This window comes from Lytechinus variegatus, chromosome 6, assembly GCF_018143015.1.
Source record: "Lytechinus variegatus isolate NC3 chromosome 6, Lvar_3.0, whole genome shotgun sequence".
NCBI lineage: Eukaryota > Metazoa > Echinodermata > Echinoidea > Temnopleuroida > Toxopneustidae > Lytechinus > Lytechinus variegatus.
In genome coordinates, this window is record NC_054745.1 from 13,208,888 (window position 1) to 13,236,115 (window position 27,228).

Below are 27,228 nucleotides of genomic sequence, written 5' to 3' on the forward strand. Positions count from 1 at the left end.
TTATAAGCGTAATAGCTTTGAGTTATAGGCTCATAAGATTCTCTATCCTGCACACACGGAACTTGAAAAACAAGTAATTACATATTCAACATGTCCAAGACTCCCAGTTTTATACTGGATGATTTAAAATATATTTATTACATTTAATGACATAATTCATGAAGACATACAAGAACCCTTGTATTTATGAATTTGGAATCCTTTATAAGGCACCTGTGTATGGGCTTATTCCGTTAGGCTTAATATGTACCCCCATGATAACTTCTTTTATAGAGTTAGTACTTTAAAGTAAACCAGAAAAAAACACAATGTAGGCCTCCTTGAAATGGCCGATGCTTCTCAGAGATTGATACGATTTTTGGCGATGGAAATAAAAGGTTAACAATTTTTGAAGAAAAAAAAAGATTTCAGATTTACTTCAGAAGGATACGTATTATCAAATATTTATCAGTTAAATGTATTGCTTCAGTGTACGACAATGTAATACTTCTCTACTGGAATGAACACAGCATCCCACAGTGTGTTCACAGTATGGAACACACTGTGAAATCACATTCACACTGTTAAACCTGCGCATTTTTTTCAACAGTGTGTATGACTATCATATTCACGTAGTCGACCATGTGAACACGCTTTAAGTAGTCACAGTGTCGAGGTGGCCACAGTGTGAAAATGGCTTCACACTGTGAAATTTGAGCAAATGAACAGGATAAATGATATTTTTACAAAGTCCACCATGTGAACACATGGTGATCAAAATGTGTGACACTTTCCAGCAGGGTTCATTTGAATGAACTATTTGAACTCCCAACTTTTTATTGTAATTAACTTGTGCTTATTTACCATTGGACTTAATCTGAACATGTTTGTATTTCTTGTAGATCGTATTCTAATAACAACATCTATAATGTCTAACAATATACCTTACTTTGCAATTACGTTGGATTCCATTCATATCAATATAATGTTAATTTGCCCACTTTCTTAATCTTAGCTATGCCGTTCCCATAAGTCATATTTACCCATATCTCTATCATGACTGCGCTAACATTAACGTTTTGCCAGACAATGAGCTCCAAAATATTCACTGTCATTATTATCATTAAAATGACATTTCCATTAAGAGCAAATAAATGTAAATGAAACTGTATTTATTCGTTGATTATTGACCATTTCAGAGTATCATTGTGAAATGATGTGAATCTGTCTTTCATGTACAGTACTTTAAAAAAAACAATCAACCCAAATTACAACAATAATACAATCAAAACTTGAACTGTTGATCCGGATTAAGATCGTTTTATCATAATTGTTTTTGTTAGAAGTAAAATGTTTTTGTAATACATTCCCAAATTTCTAATATATCAACTGGCATAAAAATAAACCTGGTATGATACTTATATATTACTCAATATCAACCCAAATTAGCATAACTATTGACATTTGTATTGAAAAAAAGTAACTTGTTATTTTAAAATCCATTTTGACAGGACAAGCACTGAATTTCATAATATACAATAATTAAAATGAAAAAGTCTTTAGTTCTAATGACTATTTTATTGGGCTTGGTTTAATTATCCTCTTTATAAAAGAAAATAAATAAATACACTCTTGTGTTTGTATGCGACATACTTTTCTGTCATGATAAAGACTGCCCCTCATAACTGTCCTTTGTTAAGTTTCTCTTGTTATGTTAATATATCTTCAACTTAAATAACAACACGATCTTCAGTTTTATCTATTTTCAAGAATTTTAGACATATTTTTATGGTATCATTACAATAAAAGCATGATGAAATTATATTCCATCAAGCATTAATTATGCATTTTTTATTTCTTTATCAGAAATATAAGAAATTCTACAGGATTATTTTCCTTTCTGGACCCCGTTGCATAAAAGCTAGAAGTGTTTTTACTTTGCCATCCAATGTATTTAATGAAATCCTTGATTTTGATTGGCTGTTGGGTAACTACCATGGTAGTAGCCATTGGAAGGCAAACTTACCATACCAGTAACTTTTATGCAACGGGCTCTTAATAAGATACTCAAGGCATTTCATGATAAACAAAAAGACACCTGCTAACAAGATAAGAATAATGGTAATTACAATGCGTACGTAATATAGTTGTAAATATAGATAAGATTGAACTTTTGATTTCATGTGATGCATGATATATCAGTTTTGATTTATCTGAAATGATAAAGATAGATTAAAAAACAACAACATCTCGGAAATCGTGAAAGATTAAACTTTTGTTACAAATTGTGGCATGAATGGTGTTAACATGCCTTTACATATAAAATTAGTTGTCAAATACATTTATTAATCAGTTGCATATCCAGTGGGGTCACAGATAAACGTGCCCCGGTTCCAATTTCGGGGAGTGGGTTTAAGTGCTAACGTTTAGAAAACGAAGAAGATAGAAAGAGAGACGGATGGGGAAAAATCAATGTAATACCCCCTCTCCCCCCAAAAAAATCAAATAAAGAATCCGCTTTTGTAGATATGTGGAAAGGATGTGATTTCAACGTTAGATATAAAAATGACGTAATTTGCCCCCCCCTGGTGATGATTTCGCTAGATATGCTTCTGTTTAAAATAAGATTCCCCTGATGTAACATGCACATTTTCAATAAGAGCTCAACACAAATTGTCCTCATAACCGGCAAAGATTTAAAGAAAATAATTATCTGAGGATGATTTCAAGGATTGTAACTTTCATTTCCTCTTCAAGACAAGAAATTGAGTATTATTTGTTGGATAAACAAGACAACAACGAACAAAAGAAAACGACAAATAACCTTTACCCCTTTTAAACAAAGAAAGTAAAATAGAGAAAAAAAACATCTAAATAAAAAATAGAAGACATAAACAAATACAACTATAAAAGCAATTCCAATTCTAATTCAGATACTAATAAATTGTCCCATATCTAACTAAGATTAAAGGATAATTATTCCTTGCATCGAGTAAGCTTGCATGAAAACAGAAAAAAATCAAACGAGTCAAAAAATTAAAGTTTAAAGCATTTGAATATTGATATCTCTAATTACGTGGACATCTTTCCATTGGCAATGATACCAACAATTCTGATATTACAGTTGTACAATTCCCCATTTAAACTTAACTACACATTTGACATAGATTGTCACATTTATCAAGTCTATCAATAAATCAAAAGTTGTCTTTTTCATGGATGGGCATGTAATACAGGTTTCATGAAATATATCATGAAAAAAGAAATTGTAGTATCATTATAATGAGCAAAGTATATTTTCGGGTGTGTATTTCCAGTGGTCAGGACAAAATAAATATATTTTACTTCTGTGACAAATATTGGTCGTATTGCCAATGGTGGGGGGGGGGGGGGTAACAAAACATTCATGATCCAAACATTCAAATGCTAATAACTATCTTATCATTAGCTGTTTATTTTTTCTCAGAATTTCATTAATTTGCTTCTTTTGTTTGTCTGTTTCCTACCAGCCAACTTATTCCAGGTTTTTTTTATCCTTTATGTGCCATCCCCTTACGGTTTCAAAATGCCGATGCATTGATTTATTATGGACTTGATGTTGCAGCGCGGGAATGTTTTGGAAAACGCGTAATAATACAAACAAGTTTTAATTGAACAAAACAAACTGCACCAAATGAACGCCGTTTCCACGCATGCATAGTGATACTTCCCTCCGCCTTTTGCATTCTCATTACGAGAATCATATTGTAGTAATAAGTGTTTTCGGGTTTTTCTGTCTAGTAAGATAATGCCCCTTGTCAAAGAGTAAATGATTCTCCAAAACATACGGAATCATATTTTGATACCAACGAATTTGACAATGATAAAATAAGAAATAATCTGTTGGACCACTTTCGATATCTTTACCTCAACTGAAAATAATGAGTAATGATGTGGATATTCAAATAATAATCAGTCGTAAAAACCTGTACAATGATTTACAGCGTTAATAGATACAAGTTAGATATGAGAAGTATGGTCATTACCGAGGCGTCAATCCATTACGTTAACAGACTCTAGCATGGACCAGATGGTATCATGCAGTTGAGATACACAAACAGGCAAATACTTTGATGGCAGTATGTAGAAATGGCCCTAATTTTTTTTGACTCATCATTACTCATACATAAAAGTTCCCAGTATATTGACTTGAATGTTGGCATTGTTGGAGATCGTCTTTGCATGATTATCTATGTGCAGGATACGATTCACAATCACTGCACAATTTTCCAACGCTTCGGAGATTGGTGGCCTGATTTCAAGGCTAAGTAAGATTCTTTGGGGGTATTTAGGTAGTCTTCGGGGATACGAGTTCTCCCGTTTGTACGGATCTCCTTTGTGCAGTATACCACTCTCATCTATGTTGTGATCGTTGCATCGAATGCCAGTTGAATCTTTAAGGCAGTTGCTAAATTAGCGAACAGTCGCTTCGTGTTCGACGGAACCTCTTGGGCTCAACGTTGTTGATAGGCGCAATGGAATGACGCATCGTAAGAAACCATCCCACTGGTCATTTCTTCTTATGCTACTACTGTCTGGTGACTCTGCGACGCCCTCTACGTCCTCCATTCTATTGTTCCTGTCGTCCTCGAGAGCCCGATCTCTCGCGGGGGCTCTGGCGCGAGGCTTGCCGACAGTACTGCGGTCTCATATTTTGGCTCCCGAGTTTGTTTGATCTCCGTCGTGTTGCCTCACTGACGTAAGAGTTGGAATCAATCTCCGCATCTCCCCTCGTGTTGACGTAGCCCATGATGATGTATGGAACGCTATCTGTTCACATAATGAAGGGAAAATAAAGGTAAAAAATATCTGATACTAAGTTTACTATTTCCGTTCCAATAAAGAAAAGAAAATTAAGAAACGGCTATTCAGAATGACTGTTATAAACTGAGTTCATCTGAAGAAATATAGATCACTTACTATATCCCTATTGATCTAAATCAGCTCTGTCTGTGCCTGACTATCTAAACTGCAAGTGGAAGAATTTCGTTAGATTCATGAAGGGAATGAGTTACCATGTGTGAATGTCAAGGTCAAATCATCGCAATATGGCCGGTTGTGTTAAACCACTAATTTACACTCATTTCCTGCTGACATATTTCCATTACAGTAGCTCCCAACATGAACAGATCTAGAATTGTATTAATTCATATATAATTCGTTTGTTAATTTTATTTATCTATTTGATGATGGTGTATAATTTGGTAAACACGAACCACTATTATTCATGCAATGATGGTATACACAGCAAAAACTGTGGTGTTAACCGGTGTACACAGAGGACCACACCAGTTATTTTACACCTCTGTTAAATTGGTGGTGTTAGTTTTACACCTATATGTGTTATTACAACACCTTTGGTAGTTACATTTACACTCTTTGGTGTTATGTTAATCTCTAGGGTGTAATTTTAACACCTCAGGGTGTGGTCCTCTATTAACACCAATTGGTGTCAGTTTTAACACCGCCGTTTATTACAAAACGCTCCAAAATGTGTTAATCAATAAAAAAAGAGTGCTCACTTGGTTCAAGGCTGTGACACTGACAACTCCTCCCGATTTGTGACATGTCTCGAATGATTGTGACGTTATTTGTTAATCTCTCGGTCTTCCTCAGCGACAGGGTTCCTTGTTTAAAGACATTAGCGACCTCTACGACCAGGATGTCACCACGTAAGGAGTTGTGCTTCTGAATAACGGTCCCTTCGATTGCTGCAATAAAGGAGAATAAGTTTGGTCAATTTGTTGTAGAAGGTAGATATTGGAGTTTATTTTGTCAATCAAACCAGCCGTTAAAGGGAGGGTCTCGTTAAAGTTGTCATACTGCCCTCTATCTTCGGGGGCACAAGCACTGACAGCAAATGGTGTTTAGTCCCAAGATACCACGTACTTCATATCTGTTTAATCATCGTTTGTTTACCAAATAAAGTAAAGGATTTAGGGAATGTACAGTTTGTGTAGAATATACTAAATCTTTATTACTTCAAAACAAGGGGCAGAGAACTGGTTGGTGTTCCGTAATACTGATCGTGAAGTACGACTTTACGAACGCCTGGAACATGTTTATGTGATAGCTGCGTAGATCTTAGCACAAGTCGTGCATAAAGTCATTTGTAATTCATGAACTGATATAATGAAACACCCACCGAGGCTGTGTGCACGGGTTTTACTCACCGAACTCAGAAGCACAAAAACAGTTTTTGAGTCGAGGCCTTGTGCAACGACACTCTGCGACCCGAGCACTCGATGTCTGCTGCAGGGTCTCATAGATCATCATTGATTCTACATAAATGAAATAATTTAGAAAATCAAAAAAGAAAAAAATCATATTAACAAGAAATCAATTGAATTTGATCATCACCTTCCATCTGCGTAAGGTTCTATTTTAAATGTGTATACAACTTTTTTCCTACATAGATGTTTAATATGCCTGTATATTGCGGATAATATGAATATTGAACCGATTTGTATTCATAAAACTTATTGTTGATCAGTTGATGTGGATGACTTTATGCTAGGCGGCACCTAGAGATGGTTGATTTTAGGAAAGCTAGAGTGATATGTGAAGAGAAGGAGATAGAGGGAGGGGAGTTGGCATTTGTAGCAAATATTTGTTTATCATAGAATGAGATAAAGACGCTCAGACTTACGCATACACCTATCGGCACAGTCCTCTCTCGTTCCAAAGTTGTTTCCATTTTTCCTGCAACCACCATAGACGAACTTGACACACCCTCCCGCGTTGCTGTCATAGCCCCATCTCATGATACGCGCTCGGCAAGGTCCGGTCGTGATCGGCTGTTCGCACGGGTTGTCGGAGAGAGGCGGGCATGTTCGGTTGCAATCGTCGTAGGTTTGGAAATTGTTCAGATTACCATTACAACCGCTGTAGGTGAAAAGCTCACATTTGCCCTTCGATGTGTTGAAAAACCTACGGAGTAAAAGACGTCTTCATAGAATTCCACTATTTCCCTTAAAGGACAAGTCCACCTCAACAAAAATTTGATTTGAATAAAAAGAGAAAAATTCAACAAGCACAACACTGAAAATTTCATCAAAATCGGATGTAACATCGACTCTCTCATTTGGATGTAACTGGCTCGTTTATCTAACTATTTTGTTAAAAATAAGCGAAACTTTGAAATGTCATAACTTTCTTATTTTACATCCGATTTTTATGAAATTTTCAACATTGTGCTTGTCTCATTTAGTCTGATATGGGGGAGTATTATCAAACCAGAGATTACTGTTTATGAGAAAAATACGGATCATGCGTATATATATATTCCAGTTTTATTTCCTTTCTTTAAAAACTTTATCCTGTTTCCTCAGCTGCAGTATGTAGGGTTCCGCCAAGAAAATCGCATGGCATTAAAAGAAACCTAGCGCAGTGAAAGTCATACCCACTAAGGGGGAAACAGAATGTGGAACTGTGCACCAGAGTCCAAAACTGGCAGCACATCCATCCGAACGGGTGTTCCCAGTGTTGCATTAGAATGGTAAACAATTGCAGTTTCTCTTTCTTATTGTTTATGGCAGAAGGGCTTACCATCTTTGCTCTTGGCTGTTACATGTTCCCTTGTTTCTTGGTTGCTGGCACACTGAGTTTGTCACGCCGTGGAAAGCACCATCCAGTCCACCGCCACCGGGAGGCACGCTAGCCATTGTTGGGGTAGGCACCGCTGTCGGTGGGGGCGTAGTTGATATCCGCTGTGATAGTTCGGTCAGATAGGGATTCACAAGTTCTGGCCAATTAGATGCAACATCCGGGTTACTGTTCGCTGCTCCCGCTGCAGCGAGTGGCTGATCCTCTCCACGTATCGTGCCCGGAGGGTGAACTATCCCTCCTGATCCTGTTGCTGTTTATATAATAAATTATTAAATATATTTTTCCATATCAATTAATACATGTAGTAATTCCAACATTTCAGGCGAGGATCTAAGGGGTGGGGGGCAGAGTTTCCTCACATTTAACATATTTTTCAAAGGGGAAAATGCACCCTACAATGGGGGAGGGGTTAATGTTTTGCTTTCCCGATGTTTATTCTTGATAGCTGAGCTCGATGTAGGGGGAAACTCTCGCGTAGTTTATCATTGTCTGTTATAGCAAGTTTATTGCATTTACATATATTTCATTTCCACAATGATAACAAATGAGTTCTTATATTGTATAGAAAACGACTTTATAGACATCTCACCATGAACGAATAGCTGGTAAGACCTTGTGACGTAACCAAGTAAGGAAGCTGCCACGCATGCGTAGTTAGCCGTATCCTGGATCGTGGCGCCGGTCACTGTCATTATTCTCCCATCGCTAGACACTGCAGGTCATTTTTAGAAAGTAAAAAAAATACAAATCTAATTTCAATTGTTAAAACTTTACACATTCAGCATACAGGTGTACATACACTTTGGGCTATAACCTTTAAATTAAATGTACCATTTCATCTATTGTATCTATTGCAATAAACTTGGAAAATATGTATTGAGACACTTAAGTTTGATTTTTTTCCCGATTAGATTAGTCGTACAAATTATAGAGTCAAAACTCAATATGTATGACCTACCTTGTTTGTTTCCCGTGGCCGAGCCAGGGGGAAAGACATCAATATTTGGGACGCTCGCTCCAGGTTGAATAAGAATCCAGCCAAAGGATGTCGGGATCCTGGAGGAGGCATTGCAGTAAAGAACTGCAGTTTCTCCTTCATTGACAGTCAACAAGCCTGACTGATCATCCACCTCTGATATCACTGCACAGTAGAAAAAAATGAAATAAAAAATAAAGAATAGCATGTTTTTTAAGACCGTCACTCTAACAACATATCTAAACTTTTCCACAATTATTCAAGCTTGTTGACTAAATTGTTTTATCCTTTAAACAGTTTGTATAAAACTTTAAACCAGCTTGTTAAACAATTTAAACATTATTTGTTAGAGTGACGGGCAGTAGCGTACCTAGGTTTTTCCACAAGGGGGGGGGGGGCAAAAAGGTCCGCCAAAAAATGACAAGCCCCCTCCCAAAAAAGGTCTTTCAACCACAAATGAAGGATTTAGTACCACAAAAAATTGACAAGCAAGCAAAAAAAAAGGTCTTCAATTTAAACTTCACAGGAGGGCCAGGGATCAGTTGTGACTCGTCATGGGGGGGGGGCAGGGATACGTCCCTTGCATGGGTTGAAACTCGTCAGGGGGGGCAGTGTGCCCCCTGCCCCCCATAGGTACCCTAGTGGGGACGGGCTTAAACAAATCCCTCAAAAAGTGGATATCGTTTTTAGAATGTATTGTAATGTAAATAAGATGTATTCAAAGACATAAAGGGGAGTTTAATGAGTGAATTGCTCTTATTGGTCGACATCCGCGCTACACACTTTGTATAATCTCAGATAGGTCTTATTTAAATGAAAACTCACTTATTTGTGTATCAATAAAATCATTTGTGGCTTTATAATTCTGACTCTGATTCTTAGGACGTACATTCGTAAAGGAAAGGAAAACATATGTGCCGTGAATATCGTCGTTATGATTGTATGGGGTTACTTACGGTGTCCACAAAATGTGGTATATTCGAACGCGAACTTTTGGGCTTTCAGACCAAAACGAACAATGAGGAATAAAGTTTCAACTCCATGATATTCGGAAGGAAGTGGGTGTTTCCGAAATAAATTCCTGGTGCTATTATACCAGCTGTGCTCAGAAGCTATGTATAGTTACTTTTTCATATGTCTCCTGGATTGACATTCTTTAATAGTTACACATTTTCCATAAGGTTTCAATGACAAGGTCGATCGTTTTACTTTATAAAGACCTTGGTAAAGAGTATCATGGACTATACTGTGTATCGTTGTATTTGATTTCATTTTTTATAATTTGATTTCTTTACTTTTTCAATAAACAAATTAACAAAGAAAATGAAATAAATGGAATACGACTGACAAACAAAATAAGAAAACATAAACCATGGTGTCCAGTAAGAAAAACAACTATTTCATGCAGACACTTCCAAGATTTTGTGACTTAAAACTCGTAAATATGGATATCATCATCCTTATAATCAACCCCATCATCGCCAGCATTATCATCATCATAATCATCATCATTATTACCATCATCTCTATCATCCTCCTGGAGGGGGTGGGGGGGGGGGGTAACATCCGGCCTGTGCCCCCCCTGAAAATTACAGGAATTTTAAAATGGGAATACGTCGTTCACAGACAAGTGACGACCCCTCTTTTTTGCTGGTCCGAAATGACCTTATTTTTTCATGAAATTTTTTTTTATTTGTTCGTCAAATTTCCCTAGGGGAAATGTGCTCACCCCCTTTTGGAAAATCCTGGATCCACCCCTTATCATCACCGTCATCATCATCATCTTCGTTATCATCATCATCACGTAGAAAAAGATTGAAAGAATATGAATGCCACATTCACAACACTGACAACAGCGAAACATTTTCCGGATCAACCAGATATATTCCATTTTGTTTTTCTTCCTCGATGAATACCACCATTTTTTTTAAAAGTCGGTTTCGTTGATGTGACTGTACTCGATAGAATTGAAAGAGAGAGAGAGGGGAGAAAAAATAATCTAGACTTACCGGGTGGATCCGTTACGATATCTGCTCCTCCGCGAGACGTCATAAGCATAGGAAAAAAAATATAAAGAGAAAAATTCAAGACAGAGAGGGAGAGGGAGTGAGAAAACAAGATACATGAACATACAAAGATGCTTGTTATTGTAATAGGATCATGTATTTGTTAACCGAATACATTATGTAATCGACTTCCGTCAACTCGACTTCCGTCAACTACTGTTTTTATGACTTCAATTGCGTAAAGTAAGGTATTCGCAAATCTAATCAAATAATTGCCATGATGCTTGGTAATAGCAACGGTGGTTTCGTGACTACTCAATAAGAAAATCAGTTAGGAAAGAAATAGAAAACAAAATCAAAAGTCTTATTTCCGATTTTTTTTCATGACAACTCTTGTTTGTGTCCTCTATTGCTTGACATTTTCTTTTTCTCTTCCAAGAGAACCATGGTTTTGACAAACGATAACACCCCTTCCACTCGCCTCAAAGCAAAAACGTGTGAATGCCGCAATTGAAAGGCAATAATAAAAAAAAAAGAATCCCTGCTAGTAAAAATCTATCAAATAAAAAACATCATCATGATCGCTAACAATAATATGTATTCATGGAAAAGAAATCTTGTTCAGACTTCAGAGCATTATTAAAGAACTCTTAAATTGGCGCGGTCAAATAGCCGTCAACTTCGCACCGTTGAATAGGGTTTCTTACACTCTTAAAACAAATCAGTCATATTGACTAGACTGGTAGTCATCTGGGTGCAACTGATATGGCAATCACCGATATTCGAATTTCTGACATATATTCTAGTCAGAAATAACTCCGTTCTAGTAAAATATGACTAGAAAGTAGTCAAATATGACTAGATTAACAATTGCTCCCAGCTGACCCTATTAACTAGTCATTTTTGACTGATTTGTTTTTAAGTGTAGGTACACCATACCTCCATGTTAAAATGAACACAGTGTACCACAGTGTGTGCCACAGTCTGTTCACATAGTGGTACACAATCTACAATCACCTTCCAACAGTGTGAATCACAAATTCACATGGTCGAACATGCGAAGATGCTGTGAACAGTCACACTGTCGAAATGTCCACAGTGTTAGAATATCTTCACACTGTTAAATACGAACACTTTAACAGTGAAAAATATTTTCACAACGTTCACCATGTGAACACACCGATCACACTGTGTAACATTGTATTATAATTGACTTCTAGGAGGCTAAGAAAAAGGGAAGCTATATATGAGTGTAACCATTTTTTTGATAAAGAGGAATCTTAACAAGGGCTTCTTCCGTTCAATTTAAAAAGAACCTGATTTTGATATTTTCATATCTTACCTTTTAGATATTAAGATATCTTGATATGATTGACGATATTGGAAACCTTATCTAACTGTAGAATGATGTTAATTTGTAAATGTATGCAAACAAGGTCGGATCATTATGTGAAGAAAAATGGTGATAAGTTCTCACCTTGTGGGACCACACATGATCTTCCTCCGCAGCTGTTGATACAGCATTTTTCTGTGCCTTCACAGTCTGCATCGTATACACATTCTTCATTATCGCAAACTGCATTCGAGAGTCTATTTACCACCTCACTAGCTGGGCATGTTCCGTCCTTCTTATACATGAAACCTGGAAAAAAATATTAACAAGAAATTCAGCTTTTATTCATGCTGTATTTACATTGCCATGTGGGATGATGATTTTACATTATCTTTACTAAAAAAAGAAAGGATTGGTAAAAATTACCAGTCCCTTGGTTAATATGTCCGACCAAGAAAAAAATCAATCAAATTATTAGTTGAAATTTACCAGGAATTTGGTTGATTTTGACCCATTTTATAAGTCGGACTCATATTAACCAAGAGAACTGTCACTTCAATCAATAATTTTTAGAGTGTTGCCTGTTGTTGTCTTCTTCGTAAGATTTTATATTCACTTTTCATCACCAGTTCCATTTTTTCATGTTGTAAGGTTTTTCTCTTTCGTCAATATACTTTATTCTAGGTACTAGTTACTCTTATTTTTCGTTAAAACTCAAATCCTGCAATATTTCTGGTGTATTTATAATATCATCATCACCACCACGTAACGGTTGTCAACATTATGTCCTGCTCATTATCACCATCACCACCACCACCACCACCGCCACTATCACCATCATTATCTTCATTATCAGTAACTTATAATCAACAGTATCGTCATCATTGGAATCCCATTCGCTGTGGCCGGGTGGTCTAAGGCGCTTGTTTGGAGATCCGAGGATCGGGGGTTCGATTCCCAGCACAGAACTTATGCCCTTGAACTTGGCATTTTATCCACACTGATGTGTTATCGTACATCAATAAAATGAAAATGCTATATGCACTACGGAAACCAATATGTTGATTTTTTTTCAATCACCAACAGGAACACATGAAAAGCATAACCTGATATGAGAACAACAAGATGTTGTATCTCTCTCTGTATATATTATACGTACATATATAGATATATATACAATTTTTTATTCTGTCACATTCAATTATGATATTACAAGTCACCCTGTATATTAAAAGTTCACCCGCAGCGAACAAAACTAACACTAACACAAAAGAAAAATGGCTTACTTTCTGTTTAACGTGAAGTTAATAATATTAGTGAAGGCCGTGGCTTTTCCTCATATGAATGTTATGCTTGATGATTTTAATTGTGATTATTTTCAATGTTTTTGTTTATTCAATATGTAGCGCCTTGAGTAATGATCCATGAGAAAGTGCCCATTATGAATACTTTTTATCATTATCATTATTATTAAGTTCACCCCAGATGAAACTTATTATATTTTACGTCAAATCACAAGCAGGTTGTGAGTATTTAGAGTGAATTGGGCTTTAAATAACCAGGGCCTTTGATCTTAACAGGAAGGAAAGGCGGAAGGATACAATCTTCAGGGACAAGGCAATTACACCTGTAAGAAGTCCCTTGGGCTGAAGATAAATAGATCCATCGATGCCACTAACGATGTTATCCAAACCGACGTTTTTGTTATTGGATACAACGTATATATTTTATCAGTCTGGAGTCATTTTCTCCTGTGGGATCGTTGCTAGGCAGAACCACTTTTTGATTAAAATTTGTCAGAAGAAAAAGTTGTTCTGACAAATGTCCATCTTAATCGTCATTCTGATATTACTTATTACATTCATGATCAATAATATTTCTCACCCTCTACAAGGCGTTAGTGCAACTTCGAAAGGATAAATTTCTTCTTGCTCTACACTGCTTTGCAGTAGCGTAAATGGACAAAATATATTCATTACCAAGGAATGGGGTTAGGCTCAAACTTCTATTAAAAAAAAGCTGCGAGCGAGCAAGGCGGAAGATTTTTTTTCTTGGTCTTGACACATTTTTTTTGGCGGGGGGGGGGGGGGGGGGTTGGAATCAAGCCCTCGTTCCAATTGTACGCCAATGCTGCGCCGTCTAACTCCCATCTGGTTTCATCCCAGAAGGTATCGTCCTAGTGCATTTGCAACAAGTCTGTACTTAACATTTTGTCCAATCACTATTCCCGGTAAGGCTATACCTCTTTCGATTACATTAACATTTATTTTGTCCAACTTATGTTTATAGATTACGTGAAATGTTCGTGAATCAGAACTAAAATTGCATAGAGCAAACAATCATTAGTGGGATGTCGATATTTGGAGAAAAAAGGAAATTACACTAGATAATAAAAACTTCACCAATTTGATATTCGACAAGGTTTCAGACCAAACAGCAATTACATCAAATTTATAAGAGACCTATGACTATTTGAAAAGCAGACCAAGTCCGGGGCTGGGGGGGGGGGCAGTAAAATATATTGCGGTATACATGCATGATCCCCAAAGTGCTTTTTTTTTTAGTTTCGGACGCAGGCCACGCGTGCACTCGTTAAGTGTATCAAAAAAAGAAAATTCAAGTCTTAAGTCTAGCCAAACGTGATTAGGGTAGGCCTATGTCCCCAATCCCAAGCTATTTCCCCGGGGTCATATTCTCGCGACAACTTCTTCAGGGGCAAAATGTATTAATAAAACCGGCGGAAAAATTGTTTAGGGATTATTTTGCACACAGAGAACAAAAAATTGTTTAGGGGATGCTTGAAAATAACTTGGTCACGCATGTGTACAGCAATACATTTGACTGGCCCCCAGGGACGAAGATAATTTAAATGGATTTTGCCATGAATTAAATCTAACGAACCTTTTTGTTCTTGTACAGTAGGCCTATATGTGAACGAAAAAACGGGGCTAAATGCTCAAATGCAATGCAGGGGAAAGAATGAAATTACAATATTAATAAAAAAATCGCCCTGGTTGTTTGCGCATAATTGTGAAGTTTGCCCGCCAGGATTTTGCTTAATATCTCGTGAAATTCGTAAACTAAATAGAAGCTATATGTCTATGTAACCCCGAACATGATTCCTATAAACGTAAAAGCGGTAAATTTTCAGCCGCACTTAATCCTTTTAGACAGGGATATGCATTTCGCTAGAAGCAAGCGATTCGAACATTTTTACGTCACATTCGAACATAAATTTGGCGCCCCTGGTGGAATATAAAATTGGCGCCCTCCATCCGCCCCCTACGGGAATCGCAGTAACTGACATTTTTCCATTATCACTTTTTTTCAGAAAAGAAGTTTAATGGCAAACCACTTTTTTCTTTTTTCACATCCCGTTTTCTGAATCTATTTTGGGAAAGTCAATTTTCAGTAATTGCAAAAAGCAGTATAGTTATACACTGAACTTAGGGTTTCCCCATATAAAAATGCAGTCTCCACAGTTTGCACAAGGTGAGATATTACACATCATGTTTCATTCCTTCAAGAATGGTTGAACATCAATTGCCCCCTTCATTGACCACCATATCGGTGCCCTTAGGTCGATTATCAATTCGGCGCCCCCTTTGGTAAAAAAAAATCGCCGTCTTCTAGGTCGATCACCACTTTGGCTCCCCTAGGTTGATTATAAACTCGGCGACCTCTAGGCCGAAAATCGATTCCGCGCCCAACCAGGTTGAACATCAATTCGGCGCCCCTCTCCACATTTCTTTCATTTTCCTTTTCTCTTTCCTTCCCTCTTTTTTTTCTCTTACTCATCTTCTTTCCATCGTTTTCCACTTTTCTTATCTTCTCTGTCCTTTTCTTTGGTGCCCCATTTCGCCTACCTTGAGGCCCGGGCACCCCACCTAGTCGAACATCGATTCAGTGCCCCCCTCCTAGGTCGAACATCGATTCGACGCCCTTATTTCAAACGTCAATCAACGCCCCTAGACGAACATCAACTTGGCGCCTTCTAGGTCGAACATGAATTCGGCCCCCCTCATGTCAAACACTTGTTCGACGCCTCTAGGTAGAAATTCAATTTGGCGCCTACCTCCACTCTTCTTTTATTTCCTTATGTCTTTCTTACCACTTTTTTTCTCTTTCTCGTCTTCTATCCATCTTTTTCCCCTTTTCTTATTTTGTCTATCCTTCCTCTCTTTGGCGCCCCTCTTTTTGCCTACCTGGGGGCCCCTCCTAGGTCGATTATCGATTCGGCGTCCCTTTAGGTAAACAATCAATTCGGTGCCCCGGAGGTCAATCATTATCTTGGCACCCCTAGGTTGAACATTAATTCGGTGCCCCCTATGTCGAACATTAGTTCGATGCCTCTGGGTAAAAATCAATTTCGGCGCTTTTAGGTCGAACAAAATTCGACGCCCCGTCAGGTTGAACATCACTTCGGTACCCTAGGTTGAACATCAATTCGATGCCTCAGGTAAAATATCAATTCGGCGCACCCTCTCCACTCTTCTTTCATTTTCCTTTTCTCTTTCTCACCCCCTTTTTTCCTTCTTTTCTTCTTTCCATCCTTTTTTTCGCATTTTCTTATCTTCTCTCTCCTTCCTCTCTTTGGCGCCCTCCCCCTTTTCGCCTACCCGGGACCCCGGGCACCCCCCTACGTCGAAAATCAAATTTGGCGCACCCTAGGTCGATCACAATCCCAGTGCCCCTGGGTCGATTATCAATTCGGTGCCCCCTTTGGTATCACATCAATTCGCCTTCCCATTGGTCAATCATCATATTTCCGCCCCTAGGTCCATCATAAACTCGGCACCCTCCGGGCCGAACACCAATTCTGCACCCAATCTCCAAGGTCGAACATCAATTCGACGCCCCTACATGTAGGTAGAATATTAATTCGGCGCACCCTCTTCACTCTTCTTTCATTTTCCTTTTCTACTTTCATACCCTTTTTTTCTCTTACTCTTCTTCTTTCCATCTTTTTCCACTTTTCTTATCTTCTCTGTCCTTTTCTTTGGTGCCCCATTTCGCCTTCCCTGGGTCCCGGGCACCCCACCTCCTAGTCGAACATTAATTCAACGCCCCATTATGTTGAACATCATTTCGACGCCTCCTATGTCGAACATGAATTGCCCCCCCCAAGTCGATCATCTGTTCAATGCTTATTGGCAGAATATCGATTCGGCGCCTCCTTCACTCTTCTTTTATCTTCCTTCTCTTTTTGTTACCCCCTTTTTTCTCTTTCTCTTCTATCCATCCTTTTCCCCTTTTCTTATCTTTTCTGTCCTTTCTCTATTTGGCACCCCTCTTTTTGCCTACCTAGGGGTCCGGGCACCCCGCCTCCTAGTCAAACATTAATTTGGCACCCCCTTCTAGGTCGATTATCAATTCGGCGTCCCTTTAGTTACAACATCAATTCGACGCCCCATTAGGTTGAACATCGATTTGGCGCCCCCTTGATTGACATCCATATCGGTGCCCTTAGGTAGATTTTCAATTCGGCGTCCCCTTTGGTAAAACAAAATCGCCGTCTCCTAGGTCAATCACCATCTTGGCGCCCCTAGGTTGATTATAAACTCGGCGACCTCTAGGCCGAAAATCGATTCCGCGCCCAACCAGGTTGAACATCAATTCGGCGCCCATCTCCACTCTTCTTTCATTTTCCTTCTCTCTTTCGGATCCTTTTTTTTCTCTTTCTCTTCTTCTTTCCATCATTTTCCCCTTTTATTCTTTGTCCTTATTCTCTTTGGTGCCCCATTTCGCCTACCCTGGGGCCCGGGCACCCCTCCTACTAGTCGAACGTCAATTCGGTGCCTCTAGGTAAATCATCAATTCGACGCCCCATTAGGTTGAACATCAATTCGACGCCTTTGTGTCAAACATGAATTCAACGTCCCTAGGAGGAGCATTAATATGGCGCCTCTTAGGTCTAACATCAGTTCGGCGCCCCTTTCCTATGTCATTTATTTGTTTGATGCCTCTAGGCGGCCCCCTCCAATCTTCTTTTATTTTCCTTCTCTTCCTTTTTACCCCATTTTCTCTTTCTTGCCTTCTTTCCATCCTTTTCCCCCATCTCTTATCTCTTCTGCCCTTCCTCTGTTTGACACCCTCCTTTTTGCCTACTCTGGGGCACGGGCACCACTCCTCCTAGTCATAAAAATTAATTTGGCGCCCCTCTCCTAGTTCGATTCGGCGTCCCTTTTGTTTAAACATAAGTTCGGCGACCCGAAGGTTAATCATTATCTCGGCACCCCTAGGACGAACATAAATTCTGCGCCCCCCCCCCTATGTCGAACATTAGTTCGGCGCCTCTGGGAAAAACTACGTTTAAATTCGACGCTCCCTAGGTTTATCACCGCTTCGGGCCCCCCTATATGTCGAGCATCAGTTTGCCGTCGCTAGGTAGAAAATCAATTCAGCACCCCCTCCACGCTTCTTTTATTTTACTTCTTTCTTTCTTACCCCATTTTTTCTCTTTATCTTCTTCTTTTGACTCTTTGTTCCCCTTTCTTATCTTTTCTGTCCTTCCTTTCTTTGGCGCTCCCCCCTTCGGGGCCACACCCAGAATACGTGCATGATGTCGTAGAATATGTCCACGTTGAAATTTTAAAAGCCTGCTCTGGACTTATCTTCATACATTGGCATTATCTTGTTATTATCTTCATTGATATCCTATTGCTAAATTCAGTTCTTCAGTCTAAAACAACAGATGCAAAAAACAATGTAACTCCCTATAGAAATTCGCACCTGTTGTTATGTCTATATTTCTGAAAAGATTAAGTGCAACCATGTGTTTAAGTAAATTGTTGAATCAAATATGAAAATGTGAACTCTATGTACCCAAGGCCAAGGCAATATCCCGTTAACAGAAAGCGAACCATTAGGCATGCATTTGATTTGAAAACAATACGCACTGAGACCGGATTCATACTTCGGGTGATTCCGGAAATAGAGTCGGGTGTTTTCGGATGTGAGATCGGGTCGATGCACTCAAACCTTGGTTATGATAATGCTCACTCATGCGTTGAATACAAGTTGGGCCACGAAACTTTGTTATTATGCGTAACGTAAATGTAGAATATAAACAATCATAAAAAAAACATATCTTTTTACAGGGTTGTGTTTTATTAAATGCTGTTCATCAGTTACACACCACTGGAAACCAGGAAGAGAGGGGGGGGGGGGGGGGGGGGGGTAGTTCTGGTTTTACGCCAGATTCGTAACTACATTAAGATTCATCAGGTGAAGTTAGAATCTGATATTCTCACTGGGGGAAATGCCTCATTAAAGAAATATGTATGCATATATATAATCAACAAAATATAAATTAATAATGATAATAATCGTACAGAAATGGTGCATGAATAACAAAAATAATAATGATGATAATAAGATCTTCATGATAATTATTGATAGCCAGTTCAATTTAATTTCTTTTCATTTCCAATAAAATAAACGCAGGACCCATTATGATTAGCAGATAAAGCAAGTTCAATCCATACAACAAAAACACATAAAAAAAACGATATTTTATACAAGGGTTTAAAAATATATTTGTTTTCTAGCTAATTAGCGGGAGTCAAAGGACAATTCGTACATTTGAAAAAAAAATGTTACTTAACAACAGTAGAGACTATTGATATTTTATATCATCAAACACACCTTTTTTCTGTTAAAGCAATCCAGCACATATATGTAGTCACACAATGAAAGTGGTAGTTCACTTAAATGTTTTTCGGGCGGGGTTGAATTGAATCATTCAAATCCTGAAATAGTGATGGAACTATGACTCATTGCCCACGGTATGGACTGTTTTATTTCCAAAAGGTGTTATATCAAATTTCAATGATATGAAATTTAAGGATATACATATACAAAAGACACGCAGATTATTGAGGTAAAAATGAAAGTAGAATTCTGTTTTTGCAGTGTAATGACTCTGATACATATTTTTTAATCCTTTCAAATTATTATCTTTACATATTATAAATTAGAGGAATCTAGCGTGCTATATTGTAACATTGTTTAATACCACGGAAAAATATTAAACACTGTACGAATATAATAGTTTACATAATTATGCAAATTATGTTAATCATGCCGATCCCGTGATCATTTAAAACGTTATTTCTGTCACATCGATTGTATACATTATATGTACATGTATGAACATAATTTATATTGTATTATTATCGTGTAATTCGTTTCAAAATAAACAGCCCTGTGAAAAGAAATATATATAATAGGAGTCAATAGATCAGTATAGGTCATTTTGCCTGCACTCTTAGAAAATGATTTTGCTGTGTTGAAAAAACCAGAGAAACCATTTATCGGTAAGTGCCTATCAACATTTTATGTTGGATAAAACATGTAAAAAGACACCATAATTATTTTAACCACATGTTGGTAACTCCTTGTTTTAACCAATCTTTTTTGTGCATGTGCTAATTTTTTTACCATAGAAAAGGTTGATTTTACGCAGGCTATTACATTTGTACACTCTAAAAATTCGAAAGTTAAATCAACATTTGAAAGGTTGGATGAGTGACAACCTTTTCCAAATGTTACATCCAACCTTGTATAAAGCTGAATCCAACATTCTAAGTGTTGGGTAGAACCATTTAAAGTGGTAAATGCAACATTTAGAAAATGTTGTCACTCCTCCAAGCTTTCAAATGTTAAGTTAACATTTCTTGTTTTTAGAGTGTACATGACCAATGAAATTAATAGCAAGTCTATCCAGAATATGTGTGATGTATCACAATAATTGAAGTGAATTTAAAATGTTCAATCGTGTTGCGTTGATTGCAGCAACGCGCGCACGTTGCCAAGCGCGGAAAAATACCCAATGAGGTGAGCGACTGGAATTCAATATTGATTTCTGCATAAAGATATAGACCAAAAATTACCTCAGTCGTTGATTTACCCCCGTTTAGTGATACGTTCTTCATATTCTTCATGATATTGGATGCTAATTTGAAAGTACGTAGGTTACAACTAATGTTGGACGTTTCTATCATATATCGGTCCAATGTCACTGACGTAGCTTACATACGGAAGGAAGTATATTTCATGCAACAGATTTATTTTGTAGAATCATGGTTGAATTTTGCCTTTGTTCTATGTCAGTTTGTAATTTATTTATCTATGGATTTATCAATTCATCTAGAAATGTTCGCAGAACACTTTTACCATACGTTTCCTAAGTATGGCAACAATGATCGGATGATGAACATCAACAAGTTCTTGTATAGCAATTGATCTATGTATTTATGTACCTATCTGTTTAGAACACTTTAACAGGGGCCGCGGAACGGTTTTCAAGGGGGAGGGGGCTGACCATTATTGCAAAACGGTTTTGGAAAAAAATGGGGGTTGGCTGAACCCCCCCCCCGCTGCCCATCCTTATAAAAAGAAGTTTTGATGTACCGAAGTAATGATGAGGGATAACTAGTTGTATAATTGTTTCCTTTGGTATGCCTATCTCCCGTAAATGAGAGAAAAGGGGACAGAAAATGGCATATTGGGAATGGTTTGTTAGAATTCCCGAGTGACCAAAATGTTTGATTTTTTTTAAGGACAACTACTAGAAGTATTCGAACAGAATCTAATAAAATTTAACACCGAAGTGTATATATGTATATGTGTATATATACATATGATATATATATATATATATATATATATATATATATGTGTGTGTGTGTGTGCGTGTCAAATGGCTCTGGAAGAAAGTATACATTGCTGAATAATTAGCAAAATAAGTAGGAATCCCATCAAATTTCGGTTATTTTTCCTAGTGACATTAGTAAATTGCCCCACATTATGTTCTTCTGTGATAGTGATCATCAGAATTATCACGATTTTACAAAGTCAAGTTTTCATTAATGTACGGGATCTAGATCTATGATAATATGGCGACAGTTAACCTTGATTTAAAAGACTTTCTCATGAAAAAAATCTTTGCCGCATTTACTTTCTTTTACCTTTAAAGTTAAAAACTGATTTTTGTGAAATATTTTGAGATAGTATTCAGATATTAAGGAAATGATATGTATATATATCAGATTGAGCCTTTTCCCATGCTTTTCTCTTAATAATTTTTTTTCTTCATGCACCATAACAAAAGTTACCCAATATTAGGTAAAATGGGAACATGCATGTTAGTTAGGTAAAATTACACCAAATATGTTGCAAACATATTTGTAACAGGCCAGTATTTTACCAAATGCGGGAAGCATATTGTCCAGCGAAATAAACACAATCAGCAGCAATTATACTTAAGAATGGACAAAATTTTCATCACATGGATAAACAAAAATGCCCAAAAGAAATGCCCAATGTTGGTTAGACGCGGTCATAATTACCCTAATGGAGCACTTTTACCCAATACTTTAAAGGTATTGTTTAACTTTGTGAGCAGCCGATTTAAAAAAATTATCAAACCAAGATGAAACATGGGTACAAGTCCATGTATTAGAACTAATAAACCCTGAAAACACCCATTATTGAGAATGAAAAGCTAAAACTACAAGGCAAACCCCGATTTTGTAAATAGACGTCTTGTAGACGCCTAAATAGTACATATAAGGGTATGGGATGAAATTAAGATGGAGTTTCCGGTCACTTTATATTTCAATTTTTGAAGCACTATATAATTATTTTCGAACACAATTTTTTCTGGGCTTCATTTTTATAACATATCACAGACACAGGTGACAAGTGTGACCTTCTAGCTCAGATTTTTTTTTAAAGTCAAACCAATATTAACCAATCACTTTAACAGTGCAGTTGACTGTCCATAGTCAAACCACAACTTTATAGGTCAACTTTTACAAATTAATTCAACGTTATTTCAGAATGAGTCTTTAGTTAGAATATGAATTCGTGTTTGTTGGCTATAAATTGCAATCAAAGTTTTCACCAGTCATAACTAGCCGATAAATTATGCAATTTTTATGTTCCCACGGAAACACAATCTATTTTGGAATGATGAAGTACTCTTGTGCAACTTCCTAATTCTGTTTTCGATTTTGGTAGCCAGAATTCCCCGTCATTCTAACAGAATAAATTCCCTCTATTTTCTGCTGTTAGGCACCCCTATCATTTCCCTGCAATGCGTTAGCCATGTTTGGCACTTATTTCCAAGTGCTTAGCCCTTTGTCATAACGTACATTCTAATTACACCAACGAGTAATAAGTACTGCTTTCAAGGGGGTCACAATGAGTGTTGAATGCTGTTTAACGACCTTCCGCAATGAACATTTTCACAAAATCTTGCACAGAGTTGCTTTAGCATCGAAATATTCCTAATATGCACAATTTAACAGCGGTTCACGTGCTTGAATTTGCTTTTTTGTTTTGCTACCGAACTTTGAAGTTCACCCATTTGATAGGTTTCGAGAGATACGCCAAATAGGTTTTGCATTCTTAGACCCCATGAGATCACAACGTTGAGCTTTATACATCAATTACTCAATCAAAATCTATCTAAATTTCACCAAGTCTTACATTATAGTTCAGAATGACAATCTAAACATAACTGGGGAAATCTGGTCAAATTTCCCTCGGAGGACGCATGCTGCCGTGTATTTAGCAATGAAATTGCGCGTTAAATAGCATGTGTGCGTTGTTACTATTAACATGACCGTAAGACACAAGTAAATCTTTTGCGAAACACCACAGGAGTTTTTTTCAAATTTTCACCATATATCATGGAGAGTAACCGTCGAACCCCTTTCCGAGTCGCCTACACTTCCAACCAAAATTAATTTCATTGACCATCTTGTACATTGTTTGCAAATGAGCAAACCCATTGACGCCTTCTTGCGGGAGTTTAATCAAACAATTTCATCCGGAACTCGGATGTTTTACTTCCGGTTATTACCATCCTCGTCCGGTGCTATTTAATACAGGTTTTTAGAGAGTTTGACAGACCGCATCCTACCCATGATAAATAGGTGTAATTGATAAAGTGCATGTTGATAAAAAAAAATATTGCACCAAACTTAAGCAACTTACCCATCACTTGGTGCAAACTTCCAAGATAACATGTAATTGATTATGTGTAATGGATAAAAGGAATTCCGCCCTAAATCGGTTATCTAGAGTTCATGTAAACTTGCAGGATGTGCAATAAATCTAAGTACTGCATTACATTTTTATGGGTGAAATAAAAACAAGAAAATTAATATAATCTTCTAAATAGTATCCTAAAAATATTTGTAATGGTTTTATATTACTTTACAGGGTAAATTATTGTACAGGTACCAATCATCGTGCATACAGGATGATTTAGTGAAAATTGTGGTCTCGGTCGGGGGGGGGGGGGGTGACGTGATATTCGAGCAGCTCTCCCATAAGGCGCGGGATATGAATTCCAGAAATTTCATTTTTTAATGATTCATCATGAAAGAAAATATTCAAAATACAGAAGGTTGTATGACATGTGTTTGATTATGCAATGAACCCACAATTAGACTTTTTTTTGGGGGGGGGGTTGAATTTATGGAATTAATATCACATGACCATATTAAAGAGAGTTGCTAGCACACGAAATTACGAGGTGACGTCATGAAATAAAGGAAAACAATATGGTAAAAAGATCCCAAACCTGTTAATATTTGATGGAATGTTGCCAAACCTTCACCAAAATGTTTATTCTGTTTTTCAGCTTTAAGAAAAATCTACTTTCTGTCAGGATCAACTAACCCTATCATTGTCATTGGTCGCTGCCTTTCAAAGCAACAAATCACAAAGAATCTGGTATGTCGATTCTGTTTTTATTTTCTTTTTTCAATTAAAAGTTTATGTGATCATCGGATTCAGCCCTGAACTAGTTAAACATGCAGCAAACCAAATGCTTGACAACTCTTTGATTGAAAGAGTTAGCACAAAATGCATACACTAATTACTATTATTATCATTAGTGTTAGTAAACTATTTTCCGTTTTCACATATGACATGTATGATGTCGAAATTAAAGACCCCTCCCCACTCTTGATAATCGTTGATATGCCTATATGTACGAATGGACTCAATCACACACACACGCACTCACACACTTACGAGAGTCGTTTATGCGAGCTCGAGATCGTCTTGCTTGCACACTAGCAACTGAAAGCAGAACTATGACTGTTAACTGCAGTGAGTACAGCAACGTTGATCTTGCAGAAGCCATTGCTGTAGATTGCGAATAACTTGAAGATATCTTCGAAGACACTAATTCCTCTACTTTACCAAACTTTGCGCGTCGCTAGTTCCACAGTGGCTGACATTCCCCGCGGTACTCCAGAATATTTCCACAATTTGGTGCGGTAAAATTCCGTATTATCCGAAATCCTGTTCGAGAGGAGATTCCCAACTAGTAGTTAAATTATGTTTCACGTGAAACTTCCACAGGAGTTACTAGAACAATGAAAGATCCTTCAGAAAACAATGACGGCTTCCTTCCTCGTAGGTGTTTTAAAAATGGTATCGGAAGTCACACTACAAATTTTACCATAAGACCTTGATAACAATATGCGTATTAGGATACATAGTCATATTGTATCTCTTTGAAGAGTGAATTATATTCCCGGTGTTACATTTATCCGATCAGAGTAGCTTTTTTATATTTTCCCGCTGTCCACAAAAAAAAGAAGTCGAAAATAACTGATAAGCTTATTGCTTAGACGTAAAAACCATTTCATTTAGAAAACGATATTAAAATACAATTTGCACACTCTGCATCACTCTCCCGTTAAATCTGTTTCTTTGAAAGATCCACCAAAATAAGTGTTGCCAAAGTGATCACTGAATTACTATAGAATTTGTATAATCATGTATCTATTTCCTTTGACCTAGTATCCCGATGTTACAGATTCCCTATACAGCGCCAGGATATACCAATCTTCAACTCGCATGCGAAATTTATTTTGAAGGTTCCTATATGAGAAACAAGATGGCGCAGTCCTTCAGAAGTACGGTTATTTTGTCCCACACTCTTCAAGACATTATCATGTGACTTTGTTTTCACTTAGACCAGCCACCTGGTCTTGGTCCTTATCAGGTCGTTGGCCCTCGTGGCGCTAACGGAGAAAAAAAATGGATGCCTCCCTTTCACGGGAGCAGACGGATGCAAGGCCGATGACGACGCACAGAATCCAAAATCACACAATGATTCGAGAAAAAGGAAGCGTCCGCCCTTTTCATACGTGCTAAAAGGAACGCAGTTTATACACTTTCTGTCGACGTGTCAAGATTTTATCGTTACGTGTACCGCAGGTATTTCATGAAATCCACTGAATTCGATCCTTTATAGCCCAGTCAAAGGTTCCTTATTTGTTGTTATTCTCTGTTAGTAGACGGACAAATGTTTTAGTTTTATTAAAAGTCACATCATGAAAGCACAGACCAAGAACATTACGTAACATTGGTGCAATTTGGCCTTTGCTGCACAGTCAGGCTACGGTTGAGACTGATTGGTAGCATTGTAGCGCAGAACTCAATTCATTCTACCTATGGGACAACTAAACAGTATCAAGATGACAGAGGAATGACAATTGCGTTTAGATGGCTTAATCGATATGTCCAAAAGTGAGTTTTCCAAGAGGGATCGAAAAACACAGAAATGTCACGCTTCCTCCTCTCTACTATAGCATAAATTTCCTTACCATATTCAGTAGATTAGTTTGGCTTCGCTCCCTCGCTTATGAGTTTCTTTTAAAAATGAACCCATCTCCCGCCACCCCTAAACAACCCGTGAACTTGCGAACATTGGGAGTAGGAATATATCCTGCAAGGGATATCCAGGACACCTGGTGAGTTTGGTATGGCAGAAATATACCTGGTGCTTATCAGAAATGAGCTTTGTGCATATGATCACACAGCTATATTACGGCAAACAATTTTATTCCTAATCGATTATTGCTACCGGATAACTGTCTAAACAGACCCCATTCGGGTTTAGATAGCTGTCAAAGGCCGGATAAAGAAGGGAAGCTCGTTGGTTTGGAACCGGAAACTGGTCAAAGGATGCCTTTATATCCGAATCCAGGTTGTACCGCGTCCGTAGAATATGGGGCTTTCTAACGCGATTGCTTCCAGTAAAAATGTAATATTAATATGGCGCTCAATGAAACCAATATGAAATAATGTGTAAAAACAAAAAAATCCCCTAATTACAATTTTTTCCACTCCATAAATGGTTTATATCAAGAACATAAAGAAACATGGCGAATGAGCCATTTGAAATACTCTATGCAGATGTCGCTAATTCCTTTCACATTGTCCAAATTATACTATAAGTTTCATATTATTTA

General features: G+C 37.5%; 1 protein-coding gene across 1 annotated transcript; it reads right to left on the bottom strand.

Annotated features, from left to right (window-relative positions):
• Nucleotides 1–104: 104 nt before the first annotated feature.
• LOC121417032 (papilin-like) lies at nt 105–26,876 on the bottom strand. The gene is made up of 10 exons (XM_041610584.1): nt 24,995–26,876; nt 12,086–12,250; nt 10,612–10,632; nt 8,585–8,767; nt 8,216–8,338; nt 7,567–7,876; nt 6,668–6,948; nt 6,192–6,299; nt 5,541–5,729; nt 105–4,788 (listed from the first exon to the last, which is right to left on the bottom strand). The coding sequence occupies exons 1-10, from the start codon at nt 25,104–25,106 to the stop codon at nt 4,589–4,591; spliced, it is 1,692 nt and encodes a 563-aa protein (XP_041466518.1). The 5' UTR covers nt 25,107–26,876; the 3' UTR covers nt 105–4,588.
• Between the last annotated feature and the right edge of the window lie 352 nt (nt 26,877–27,228).

What these genes read in the sequence shown, in the direction of transcription:
- LOC121417032 (XM_041610584.1), bottom strand. Translation starts at nt 25,106, where the DNA reads ATGGCTTCTGCAAGATCAACGTTGCTGTACTCACTGCAGTTAACAGTC. An exon ending in GGCCACGGGAAACAAACAAG is followed by an intron (nt 8,339 to 8,584) that starts GTAGGTCATACA and finishes AATGACCTGCAG; the next exon opens with TGTCTAGCGATGGGAGAATA. An exon ending in GTGTCACAGCCTTGAACCAA is followed by an intron (nt 4,789 to 5,540) that starts GTGAGCACTCTT and finishes TTATGTGAACAG; the next exon opens with ATAGCGTTCCATACATCATC.